General features: G+C 39.7%; 1 protein-coding gene across 3 annotated transcripts in view; it reads right to left on the bottom strand.

The window, feature by feature from the left end:
- CENPF (centromere protein F) overlaps positions 1–14,116 on the bottom strand; it is a 47,518-nt gene that overhangs the window by 10,516 nt on the left and 22,886 nt on the right. For all 3 annotated transcript variants that reach the window (XM_029047029.2, XM_039914870.1, XM_029047030.2), the window contains 3 exons: positions 8,302–8,437; positions 3,677–7,161; positions 534–2,840 (listed from right to left, as the gene is read on the bottom strand). In XM_029047029.2, the coding sequence (XP_028902862.1) occupies positions 534–2,840; positions 3,677–7,161; positions 8,302–8,437 (5,928 nt within the window). The remainder of the gene's footprint in view (positions 1–533; positions 2,841–3,676; positions 7,162–8,301; positions 8,438–14,116) is intronic.

Genomic DNA, 14,116 nt, shown 5'->3' on the forward strand with positions numbered 1-14,116 from the left:
AGCAGGTAAATGGTGGAGCCAGGATTAGAACCCTGATCCTCTGACTCCCAGGCTGGTGCTCTTCCCACTAGGCAAGACTAGAAGGCGACAGAAACCATGGCCTCTCTGGCCCAAACCAAGCTATTACTTGAATGATGCATCTCCAGGAATATCTCATCACTTTACATGGAGGCAGGGTATTGCACTAGATGGTCTTCTGAAGCCCTTTTCGGATTATTATACCATCACTGTTCCTTATATTTGGGATTTTGCTGTGATTTCCTCATTGAAGAATTTTCTGTCAGTTCTGGTGACTTGCTCTAAACAATTGGTAAGCCTCCACCTTTCACCATACATTTTTGAAAGGTTAAAGCTGTGAAACTTGGAAACGTTGCCCATTAGCGAAAGCCAATATCATCCCAAAGGTTCCACCTGCATTAATATTGGAAATAGTGAAAATTAAATAGACCAGTCTGCAATATGGCCACCCACATGGTGACTTTTTCCAAGCTAAAGGGAAAAAAAACCTACTATAAACGGTTTAGGCCACTTACCTTTTCAAGAAGGGCCAATTTTTCGGCCTTTGTTAATTCAAGGACATTCTCAAGATTTTTGTAAGAACTCTGAAGAGCTTCTAAGGTATCACGCAGCGTTTCATTCTTGGAGAGCACTTGGTTTTTGTGTTCTAATTCCATTGTTCGATTCTGGAGATCCACTCTTTCCTTCTCCCAGAGGTCCCGTTCGTTTTCTATCTGGGACAGTTTCAAGGAGAGCTGTTCTGCATCTTTAACTTGTATAAGCAGCACTTCGTTTTCTGCCATCTTCTCACCAAGCTTTTGCTTATGGCCTTCCAGTTCCTGAATGAGATCTTTTAGTGACAAGTCCAAGGAAGCATTATTACTCTGAGTTTCTTCAAGTTGCTGTAGCAACTGAACTTTGTCACGTTCAAGGTCATCCACTTGACTAATCAGATCATGTTCTGTCACTTTATACGCTTTGTGCTCACTAAGCAAAGTTTCTATTTTGTCCTTTAGATCTTTCAATTGCACTTGTAGCAACTCAATTGCATTTTTAGACTCCTCTTCCATCCGTACAATTTCTTGTTCTTTGTTTTCCAATAGTTTTTCAAATGAAGAGTTGCATGATTCTAATTCAGACATTCTGTCTTGCTTTTCTTGGAGGTCTTTTGCTATGGTTTCTTTTTCTTCAATCACATTTTCTTTTTCTAATCTCAAGGCACCAAATTCTAATTCTAAACCTTGCAATCTCCCGGTTAACTCTTCTATCTTTGTTTTTAGTGTTTCCGCTTCCATTTTGGCAGTCTCTGCATCAAGAATCATAGCTTCCTGATTTTCTTCTGCCATCTGCAATTGTCTTTCAAGGGCCTCAATTTTGTCTTGAAGAGAGTCTGCTTTCCGCTCACTTTCTTTCAGCTTTCCAGTGATGTGCTGTTTTTCCTTCTCATCAGCCTCTATGTGCATTTTCAATTTCTCAATGCCATTTCGCATCTGATGTACCTCTTCTTGGGTCGAATTGAGTCTTGCTGCAATTTCACCCTTCTCAATTTGGGAGCCTTTCAGTGATGTGGAGAGTTTTACAATTTCACCTTCTGACGAGCTCAATTTGGTCTGCACAGTTTCCAATTCCTGAAGAAGCAACTCTTTCTCTTCATTTAATTGCTTGGTTTGCTTTTGCAACTCTTCTTTTTCCAGAATGAATGCCTGCATGGTCTTGTCCAAATTCTGCAGCTGTGACTGTAGACAATCTTTATCTCTTGATAAGTGGTTAATATCAGATGACAAAGCTTGAACTAATACTGTTTTTTCCTTCACCTCAGACTCCACCCTTTGAATATGTCGTATGGACTCCTCCTCACTGGTCTCAAAGTCTTTGATCTTTTCCTTCAGTTTTTCACAGTCTTGACCTACTATTGCTTTTTCTTCTGACAAAGCGTTCAGTTCTTCAGTAAGCTGGTTCCGCTCTGATGTAATCACTGAAAGTTGTTCTTGAAGACTGGTGATTGTTTCCCGCTTATTTTCGTTATCATTTTCTAAATTCCGCCTTTGTGTTTGAAGCTCCTCAAAGTCAGATTCCATCGTCAGGGCATGATTCTCCACATTAGCCTTCTCTGATTTCACCCTCTTTAGTTCCTTTTCTATTTCAAGACATTTCTCTTTCCAGACTCTTTCCGCCACTGCTATGTCATCATTAATAGCCGTAACATCTGCAACTCTGACTTCGCAAATCTCTAATTCTGAATTTAGTTTCTCCAGAACCGCCACTTTATGTGATAACTGCTGATTCTCACAAGAAAGAGATTCCACTTTCTCATTCAAGCCAGATTTCTCTCTTTCAAGTAGCAGAACTAATTTTGCCAGTTCTCTGTGGGATCCACTCTTTGCAGTTAATTCTTGCTTCTGTAAATCCATTTTGGGATCTAACTCTTTGATTTCACTCAGCAACTTGTCTTCTTTTTTATCACTTTCTTCCGCATCTTGAAGCAGATTCAGATTTTCATTGGGTATATGTTTCACCTGCATGTTTTGAATGCTAACTTGATTCTCCAGGAAATCCATAGGAGCCAAAGAAGTCTCCTGACTACAAAATGAGAGTTCAGAATAACATTCAGAAGGTTCACTGTTCCTGACTGGTGAGGTTCCACCTTTGATTTCTGATGTCTGTTCTCCAGAGCCTATTCCAGGGAGTACGGTTCCTGCCTCATTTTTAGGACTTCCTTCTTGCTTAACATCACAGGGAATTTTTGTCTGCAGATCGCCATCTTTTTGGATCTCTTCTTCGGGGCCTAAAATGTTTTCCTCTGAATCCCCCAAGCCACTGCTTTCATTTTCTGCCAGAGTAGTCTGTAATTGTAATAGATTAACAAGAATGTTAGGGGTGTTTTTTCATAAAAATATAAAGTGGTAAAAGTTTATTTCGGCATGCACATAAGTTTAAAGATGACTGCTTCTTTAGACAAGTCTTTTAACAATTTTGGGCCTCAGGTTTCCCACCTGTAAAATGGGGATAGTGATACCGCCTCCTTCTTATCTCAGAGGGATGTAGTGAGAACAAGATAAGCTCTAGAAATTCAGTGGTGTATCCAAGGAGGAAAGACACACCTGGAAATGTGTTACAGATCCGTTCTTTCAGGTACCCAGGTACAAACCCAAGGCTTTGCACACAGTAAGCGCTCAATAAATACAATTAAATGAATGCTATAGTGAATTTACCTATTTCCTATATCAATCATATTTACTGAACACTTACTCTGTGCAGAGCACTGTACTAAGTGCTTGGGGGAGTAACAATATAGCAATATAACAGACACATTCCCTGCCCACATGAGTTTACAGTCTAGGTAGAGCATACAGTGTAGAGGCTACAGTCTAGGAAAATATCTGAATTACGATCTATTTCCAACAGATCTGGTGTTACATAGCTATTATTTTTCCCTGGTTTGAATTTAATATGTCAAATAATGTGCATTACCTTAGCCTTGTAATTTCAAAAATCTAATGCCTGTTTTTCCTAGGCATCACTTTCTAGGAGGTATTAAAGCCCTCGGAAATTTGAGGCTAATTTAAGTCAATGGGAACCCCATAGAAATAGATTTTAAAATAGCGCCATTCTCCCCAAACACATATAGTTTTAATAACAACCCATTTTTAAAAACCCAAAATCTGAGGAAAATCCTTACGTCTTCAATCCTGGCGCAGAGCAAAGACCGTGAACTTAAGTCCAGACCTTGTAATTGGAGTCTTGCTACTTCTAGCTCTAGGGAGAGATGCTCAGTCTGTTTCTTTTCTGCTGCCAATTTTGACTCCATCTCCAAGGTTAGGCTCGTCAGCTTCTGTTGCCACTGTTCATTTTCTGACGAACACTGCTTCCTAAGGCAATCTAGCTCTTTTCTTTCTGAACATAACAATTGTTTAAGGGTTTGTATTTCATCGTTTTTCATCATTTCTTGGTTTTCAAGTTTGTCTTGGAGCTTCTTCATGGACTGCTGATGTACCTGACACAATGTCTCAAGTTCTTTAATCTTCATTTCCAGGTCAGTTTCGATGTCCTTCTTAGTTCTGTTGTCCGTCCCCGGACTGCAGTGAGCTAGTTCAATGTCAGCCCTTACTTGGTTTTCTAAAGAATTTTCCGCTAAACTGGTCAGCAGAGATGATTCTCCTGTCTGGTCAAACAGATTTTTGTAAAAAGAGGACTCCACACAACTTGTAAGACTGGGAATTTCCTTTACAGAAGGAGTAGAAAATAAAGGCTCTGACTCCCCTAATTCAAAGTCACCTTTAGTCGGAGACACCTGACTCACTAAGTCAGGATTGATATTTTTCAGATTTGCAGACAACACGGAATTCTCAGCCTTTAGAGTGTTGATATAGGATTGTAGCTCTGACATTTTGGAGCTCATTGTACAGTGCTGATCATATAAAATTTTGTGCTCACTTTGTAAAGTTGAAAATTTGTCCTGTAATTCAACAAAATGCATTTGAACTTTTTGGTTGGACAACTTCAAATTCTCGTAGTCAGCAGCACTGCCCTCTACATCACTTCCTTGAAGTTTCAAGGATTCAAGCTCTGGCTCACCGGTTGGTTCACCGACATCATCCTTTCCGCTCTGCTCCATGCAATCATCCTGACAGACAATGTTTTCCTTAATTGGCGTCTTCACATCATTTACCATTTTCTCTACCTCTTCGGCCATGATGCACTCAGACTTGGACTCATTCAGCGCAGATGTCAATTCTAACTTTTCAATCTGCAACATTTCATACATCTTCTCTAACTTGCTGAGTTTGCTCTTTGTTGCCTGCAGAGAGGCCAGTAGTTGTTCATTATCATTTTGGCTCGATGACAACTCTTGGAGAATGGAAGCATATTTCTCATCCATTTCTCTTTTACTATCTTCATAGGCACTGAGATCTAAAGATTGGTCTTTCAGCTGCACCTCTTGGAACTTGGAATCTGAAGCTTTTAATTCTCCCTTAATTAATTGCATTTCTTGCTGCAATGTCTCTTTCTCTGATTCACTTTCTCTAAGTCTATGTTCCAGAGTTTTTACAGCTGCTTCCAGCACTCCTACTTTTATGCTGTAACTGTCAACAGCAATGTCCCTAGCTTTAAGATCCTGTTGAAGAACTTCAAGTTGAACCTGAAACTGATTTAGTTCCTTTTCCTTTTCTTCCACTGACTCTTTGATTTGTTCAGCGGTTAAATTCTCCACAAGAGTCAGCTCACGCCTTTGCTCTTCATCCTTTATTTGGTTTGCTTCCATCAATTTTTCATTCTCTCGGAGCAAAGCATCATGCTTCTCCTGCATTGTACTTTGTAAGGCCTTGAAGTCTGAAATGTCTTGTCTTAAACTGCTAATCTCTACTTGAGAGACATTTTGGATTTCTTCTATTTCAGCTTTAAATGCACCCTGCACCCTGTCCAGTTCTTGAATCAAGTTCCGATTCTTTTCTTCAGACGACACTAGTCTGCATTGGTACTCCTTTCTTTCCTTTGCCAGTGCACTCTCGAGCTGTTCCAGCTCATACTTCCTAACTTCTAAATTACTGCTGTGCTCATTTGCCACACATTCTAGATTCATGTTCCTTTCTTCTAATGATTTGTATTTTTCTTGAATGATCCTAAGATCCTTTTCAGCTTCTTCACATCTCTGACACAAGGCTAATCTTTGCTCATTGTAGCTCTTGGATAATTCAGAAATGTTTTTCTCTCTTTCAGCTACACAGTTAGAAATTGTAAGATTTTCCTGGACTAAATTAATCTTTTCTTGATGTAAAGTTGCATTCAATTGCTTAAGGTTTCCATTCTCTTTAGTCAGGTCTTCAATTTCCTCTTCCTTTAGAGTGAGGATCCCAGACATTTCCTTTTTCTCTGAGCTCAGAGTTTCAGACACAAGGTGCAGCTGCTTTATGGAGTCCTCAAGCAACTTGTTATTGGTTTTTAAGTCCTGAATCTCCACTTGTCCAGTTTCTAACTTTTCATTCAAGGTCTGCAGCTGCTTCTCCCTGTCTTCCAGGGCAACTAGTGCTTCATTAACAACATTCTGCTGAGCAGAAGTGTCTTCTTGTAATTTACTAACACGCTGATTAGTTTCAGCCACAAAACTTTGATGCATCTGTTCTGCTTTAATCAGGTTTTCTTCTATTTCAGCTTTTATTTTCACCAACTCTTCACACTGTGTTTGAAGGTCAATGTTCAACTGCTTCTGAGTCTCTAGTGAAATCTCAAGTGAAGACACTTTCTCTTGCAGGAGGGCTACATTCTTTTCATATTTTCCCACTCCTAAGCTGAGATCTGTACTCTGACCTGTCTCCCCCAAGAAGAAACTTTGTTTTTCTCCAATTACCACATCTGTAGGGGAGTTATTCATCATAGACTGCTGTTCAAAGACCAAAAGAGGCCTACAGTCATCAGCAGTCATCAGGGCAGAATCATCCTTGAATTTTACTAACTTACTGATTTTCTCATAGTCAGCCTGCAGTTCATGGTAGCGTTGGGCTCTTTCCAGTGCTTCATTTGACTCGGACTGCAGCTTTTCTTCTAGCTCTTCAACTTGCCCAGTTAACTGAGCTATTTTCCAAGACATATTTTCTATTTCCTTCTTATATTTTCGATCAGAGCACTCTGCTTTCTGCTGGAGTTCAGCGTAGGCTAGTTTCTGTGCTTCTAACTCTGCACTCTTGCCTTCCATCTTCTTCTGGAGGTTTTTCATCTCCACACTAAAGCTTTCTTTTTCATTCTCCATTATTTTGATTCTCTCCTTTTCTTCATGATTCTTCAATTGTTGATTTTGGAGACGAACTTCCAAATTATTAATAGTGCTTTGTAATCTTTCTTTATCAGCTCCAAGTTGGTTTAAAAGCTGCTCGTTTTCACTTTTCCACTGTGAAAACAAAACTGTCTCTCTCTTTAGCTCTTCACACTCTTTCTCCTTCAATCCCAAGGCGCTCATTATAGTTTCAGATTCTCTCTCTACTCGGCTTAGCTTATTGTTTAACTGCTCAATGTGGTGCTCCCTCTTTTTCAACAGATCCTGAGAAAACTCTCTCTGCTTTTCCAGATCAGCCACTGCTAGCTTTAATTTTTCCAGAGTCAAAGAATTTTCTTGTTGAGTTAGTTTTTCTTGAAGAGTCTTTAACATTGCTTCCCGAGAGGCATTCTGATCTATAAAGTTGAAAAAAGTGCCTCCATTAAATGTTGGCCCTCAGTTGAAATTCATTTACTTATATGGGGAGGGTAAAATTTAATGCAGCATTCCCTTCCCATCTTGTAGGAGAAGGACTGTTAAATTTTTGGCATCTGTCTATAAGGCTAAAACAAGCTATATGGATTTATCCAAAGGACACAAAAGGGAATAGAAGCAGTCCAACCACAGACCTTTTAGCCAACCATGGAATCCATATAGACACTGAGGTTACATTCCTTTAACCCCCAAATTGTTCCAGGACAATGGCTCTGATCTACTCCAGGGTGACCCAGCCTCCCCTTATTCTTGCTCCACTTGGAGTCCAAGGCTGAGCAAAACTCTTGAATTGACTCTATCTCAAATGCCAATCCTAGCCAGATCACACAGCCTTGCTTCCACAAAAAGAAATGGTCCCTGAACCAAATTGAGGACCATGAGAAAAAAAGTGGAGAATAACCCTATAATTCTTCAACATCTGCCTTAAGGATTGGCCAGACAAAGCAGATGCCTGGACAGCAAACCTACTCTAACTCCCAAACAGTTTCTTGTTGGACAGTATAAAGGGACGGGAGTAAAGATAAACATATGACTCAAAAGACACATGGAATAAAATATACTTCTCTGCGAACATGCTAGCTTTGTGTGGCCCAATTCCTTTGCTCTAGAAAGTAGCTAAGTGACATCAGTCAATCAAATAAGTAGTCTAAAGAAAAGGGCCATTAGGAGCTTGGTACCCAAAAATTTAAAAATAGGTTTTATACCACAAAGAAAATTTTAACTAATACACTTGTGAAATATCCAACAGTACTCCAGAGCAATAGGTTTAATCTACCATATTGCTTTGTTTGCAACATATTTACCATTCTGATTTCAAAGTGATGCAATAGCCATTTTGGGACCAATATATTCCCAATAATAATTCTCTTTCTCTTGCTCTGGAAGTTGAAGAAACGAACGGTAAAGTTTGTTTCCTCCATCACAAGCCAAAGTCAGCTTTATGTCTTTTTTAAAAAGTCCAATTTAAAATTCCCAGGGGAAATTTCTTAACATATCAAATATTCCATCTTTCCAGTAGTTTAGAAAGATCTTTCCATTGTCAAAAGAGAGCCCATTTTTACCTTTCATTTCTTCTGCAAAATTCTGACTCTGTTTTAAACATTTTTTGGTTTCCTTGAGTTCTTCTTCCAAATGGCGGACTTCTCGTTCCTTTTGATCTGTCTGATTGCGGAGAATGTCTTTTTCCTGTTTCATTCCCTAAAATAAAACATTCAGTTATAACCAAATATTTTCAAAAGAATACAAGGAAAGAACCTCAAATTTAAAGCAATTGATATGCTTTTGCCCTATAGCAGAATATAAAAGAAACACAGAATTGGCCAGTGGTGTTTTGTTTAGCTCAAGGGTTAAAAAAAGAAGTCATTGATAAATGCATTCATGTTGCCATTTTCAAAAATCAACTCCTTAATAAAGAATACTATGAAGAGAGTACAGAGCAGAATAGGTTTAAGTCCAGAAACCAGATTTAAATTTCAAGTACTCCCCCACCTCTGATCAAAATTAAATGATTTTGATGTGTCCACTTTCCCAGATGCTCCTTGGGTATTGGCATTCATAAAGCACTCAATTATGAACTATAACAGGCAGGGATTACCTTTCCCCCTCACTACATACAAATTCTCACTGTGTCATGTAGAGATGGATATGTCATTATAAAAGTATATAGGTTTACAATGCACACAGTATTTGATAGTTATGCTATTTATGAAGACCTTACTATGTACCAAACACTATGTTAAGCACTGAGGTAGATACAAGGTAATCAGACTGTGGACACAGTCTGTGCCCCACGAAGGTCTCACCAAGAGGTGAGCCCATTTTACAGATAAGGACAATGAAGTACAGAGATGCTAAGTGACTTGCCCAAGATCACACGGCAGGCAAGGGGCAGAGTGGGGATTCAAACCAGATTCCCTGACTTCCAGTCTCATGCTCCTTCCATTAAGCTACACATATAGCACTGTTCTAGAAGCTCATAATCTAGGGGATGAATACAAACATAGAAATTATTTACAATTGCAGTGAAATAAAAATCCAAACAAATCCTCCTGGCATCCTAAATAATCTAAAGATTTACTTCTTTCACTCATTCTCTGCTCTGGTGATGGGATAGGATTTCAGCAGCATGGCAGGGAGTATTTGGTGGAGGGTTGGGGCTGGAGGGAGGCTGAGCCCTCAAAACAGCCTAAAGTGTGGGGTGAGGACAGAACAAACACAGAATTGTTCACCAAATCCCAACACCAGGATTAGAATTCTGGCACCCATTCAAGTTGGTTAGTTTTAAAACTAACTTTTCTTTTTTTGACAAAGACAAAGGAAAGAATATGGAACTAGTTTCCAAAGTTATGCAGGCAGAATATTAGCTATAGCTTCAAGAAGGATTCAGATAAATTCATAGTAATAATGTTGGTACTTGTTAAGCGCTTACTATGTGCAGAGTACTGTTCTAAGTGCTAGGGTAGACACAGGGGTATCAGGTTGTCCCACGTGGGGCTCACAATCTTAATCCCCATTTTACAGATGAGGTAACTGTGGTGCATAGAAGTTAAGTGATTTGCCCACAGTCACACAGCTGACAAGTGGTAGAGCTGGGATTTGAACCCATGGCCTCTGACTCCAAAGCCCATGCTCTTTCCACTGAGCCACGCTGCTTTTCAATTCATGGATGAGAGATGCTGAAATGAATTAATGAAGGTAATGTTAGAAATTTTAAAGCAGAGTTAAGGATGTTAGAAGACTTGAAAAGGCTTGCAGAACTACAAAAGTGATAAATATTACATTAATGATATTACATTTCAATCAATCCAAAATGAAGGTAATGTTAGAAATTTTAAAGCAGAGTTAAGGATGTTAGAAGACTTGAAAAGGCTTGCAGAACTACAAAAGTGATAAATATTACATTAATGATATTACATTTCAATCAATCCAAAAGCATTTACTGAGTTCAGAACACTGTACTAAATGCTTCCATCACCATGTTCCTCCCAGTAACCTTTTACTGCCATTTAGAGCCAGAATACTGGGTTGACTGTACCATTGATCTGAACCAATCAGGCAGTTTTTCTGTTCTTGCATACCAAATAACCTGCTCCCACCAAATAATTTACAAACCTTTTCTGAACGTACAGTTACAGTGGGACCCCGATCATATGCCTCCCCCCTCCCCAGAAATCCTGGCTCTCTTGCACAAACCAGAGAACCTGGACCAAGCAGATACTTGATTCAGTATTCCTGTCTAAAGAAAAAGCAACTCTAAACTTTGGAGCATCTTCGACACTATCTTTGTGAGCTGGAGGCTTGAAAAACTACTATTTTTAATTTTCCCAGAGCCGAGCAAGAGTCAGGTAGAATGATGTGTAAGCACCCAATTCCCATTCATTTTCTGAGTAGAAAGCCGTATCCTGCATTGGCTTCCCTGACTAGACTCCCACTGTTAAGAACTCAGCTCCATGGACTCTCTGGATGTCCACTTGGGCAATTGAAGATGTGACATTGTGCTTTATTTTTCTGCAATTTAGAAAATTGAGGTCACAAAGAAACTAAATGATGGCAGTCTTTGATCGACACAAGATGCAATCCAACTGGACTACATTCAGGGTCTGATTACCCGTATTTGGTTGATCAGGGTCATTTACTTCTCCTTTTTCCTCTGATAACCTAATTTGTGTGAATGTTTATATACAAACATACACACACACACACACACACACATCTCAATGCCTGTTAATTTATGCTTAACTATTCCTCTAGTTATTTTTTCACATGACTGCTGAGTTATAGCATTCTTTCTCCTGCATCCATTATTTGTCAACAATTTCAGGCTCATCTCCCCGACTACATTTGAAATTACTTGAGGGCAGGAACCGTGTCTTTTACTTTTGTAGTACTTTTCTCAAGAGCTTAATACAGCGTTCTAAATCCATTAGGTACTCAGTAAATATCATGGATTGATTGAAGGCTGCTCATGGACATCTCCTCCAATAGGAGAGCCGGGGAAAACATGAGTATATGAAACTCAAGCACTTTGCATCTTCTCATCAACAGCTCCTGATAAAGGACTTGGTGATGAAGGAAGAACTTGAAACTACTGGCTACAGTGAGGTTTGGGGATGAAATATGAATTGCGATAATTCCACTATCCATGCTACTCCCTCCCTCAACAGCAAGGTAAACAGGCATTGGCAGTGTCCCTGGGAATACATACCCAGCATCACACTGCAAAACCTGACCCAGCATTTCAGTCTTAAAGCCAAAACATTTTCTTTTGTTGTTTGGGGAGCATGACTATTTTATTATTTAGCATGTTTTTCAAATGTACTCCTAAGAAGTGTGCAAAACCTCTATCCCATCTAAGAAGTAGATTCTTAAAGAAACAAACAAGTTTCACCCCGCATGCCTGCTGCTCTCTGCTAGATAACAGATGGCACTGGCAGTGCTTTTGCTGGAAGGTTGCCTTCCATTATCAGACTAGTTACTACCAGCAGATGGGTTCCCGGGTACAAAAGCCAAATTCAAGAAGAGAGAAATTCTGGCTAAGCGAGTGAATGTGAAGACTTTCTGGCAGCTGTTTAGTCAATATTTCCTTAGGCTCATCGTCACACAGTGGAACTTGTCGCTGCTTCTTATTTCCTTTCCGCCTTCTTTCAACTAGAATCAAATGTACCTCATGCACTTTATTGTCCTAAAATGGCAACCAAAATAATCATCTTTTCTAAAAAGAGCAAAAAACCCACCGGACCACCTTTGAATCCATTTATATTTGGAGTTGTCTGTGCCTCAAACCACCTGAGCAACTTTGCTCACTTAGCATCTGAAAAGACCAGCTAGCAAACCTCCAAGGACTTATCAAAGAACTCCTGATGAAGAGCTTAACGTGACTGAGAACTCTGGTTTTATCTTTTCTGGCACTGGTTCCTCACATGCTGGTTCTAACTAAAAAAAAAATGTTCAGCCAAACCAGGGACCCAGAAGTCCAATAAGGATATGGCTGTGACAAAACCCAAGAATTGTAAAGGGCTGAGGTTTATATACCAAACATCTGAAAATGGAATTTGCAGGCTACCATCCACGAACAATTAGTTTCAGTGAGGCTAAAGACACTTAAGAATTGATTGGGTGGCTCATCAGCAACAACGAGTTAAGTACACAAGGATGTATTCCACACGGCCACACTTGCATCCTCACGTGGATTTTTGCAAATTAGGTATTTTCTTGGAAAAAAACAAAAATCCTATAACTGGGAGCCAATACTATAGCTCAGCAAGCAATTCCACCCAGATCAGTTCCATTTAGGAGCAGCAAGGGAAGCATCATTTCCTAGGGCCAGACAAGACAAATTTCAGTTGCTGGGAGATACGGCACAATCCCATTCATGAGTGAAGCTTAATGTGTCCTCTTTGGGCCAGAGCTATATATCACAAGAGTGAGATGAAGAGAAAGATGTTCTTTTCCCCGAGCCATCTCATCATCTGGCACTCAAATAAAGCTCCTTGGAGTACCTAGACACCCAGATTTCCATGTTTGCAAAGGTCCCTAGTGATGTGTCCCCAAATTTGGATCATCAACACAGTAGTAAGTTAATGCTATATCAGAATGCCTTTGCACTGGCATAGCAACCTTGGCTGACTCGCAGACTACATGTTACACCAATTCAATACTACAGGGTAGTTTTATACTTGATTGGACCATTAAATCCATGTTTTCAGTCTTGATAGCTTATCATTTGAAGCAACATATTAGCTTACCAAACATAAACAAGGAAATTTCCTATACAACTGTCACGTTACTTTTGCTTCCAAAGCCTATAAGCTTGTTCAACTAGTTTGGACATGGTTTAATTGGATGCAACATGTACAACAGTAAAATGTAGCAAGGGAGAAGCAGGGAGGCTAAAGTTTGGTACTACTTTATCTGGACAAAAATCTCAATGTGAGCGATTATAAAATTTAAAAACCAAGTAGTACTACTGAGGGATCATTTTCCCAGTATTACCTTGGGTTTCTAAAGTTCTCACTAGATGTCAGACTTAGCTCTAGTTCATCCCCCTACCTCCAGGCAGGCAAAAAACTCGATGTCTTCTCTGACCTTTGGCTGTTTTACTGACGAGGAGCAAGTCGATCCTGAGGGCTAAAGCAGTAAAAGGGTGTTTTCCTTATCTTGATTTTACCTTTAAATACATTTCATCAATCATTTCTTCAAGGAAACCTATTTGGCTGGTTTCCTTGCAGTTGCACAGACCTACGTCTCATCCCAGGAACCTCTACCATCCAAACCACACAGAAAACACCAGAACTACAGAGGTAATAGTAATAATAATAATAATAATGTTGGTATTTTTTAAGCGCTTACTATGTGCAGAGCACTGTTCTAAGCGCTGGGGTAGGCACAGGGGAATCGGGTTGTTCCACTTGGGGCTCACAGTCTTAATCCCCATTTTACAGATGAGGTAACTGAGGCACAGAGAAGTGAAGTGACTTGCCCACAGTCACAGGTACAGTGTCTCTCCCCAGCCATACTGTAGTAAGCTCAGCGAGGGCAGGGATGAGGTCTACTTACTCTCTCTACGGCACTCTCCCAAGAGCTTAGTACCGAACTCGGCACAAAACAATCACTTAATAAATACTAATTGATTAATTTCAAAGGCACCATGGTAGAATTGTCCTTCTGGGAAGTTTTGCCATGCTGCTTTAAAAGTACCATTCTAATTGAGCATTCCCATTCTTAAATGTTTCCAGCAAGCAGATGGCAAAATTCTCCACTCAAACACGTAGACCACTCCCCCAGAAAGTGTGTGTTTGCTAAAAATGTAAAAACACTTGCCATTATAAAGCCAGAAGATTGACAGGGACTTCTAGAAGGAGAGAATTTTTTTTTGAG

The sequence above is a fragment of the Ornithorhynchus anatinus genome, chromosome 19 (assembly GCF_004115215.2).
Source record: "Ornithorhynchus anatinus isolate Pmale09 chromosome 19, mOrnAna1.pri.v4, whole genome shotgun sequence".
NCBI lineage: Eukaryota > Metazoa > Chordata > Mammalia > Monotremata > Ornithorhynchidae > Ornithorhynchus > Ornithorhynchus anatinus.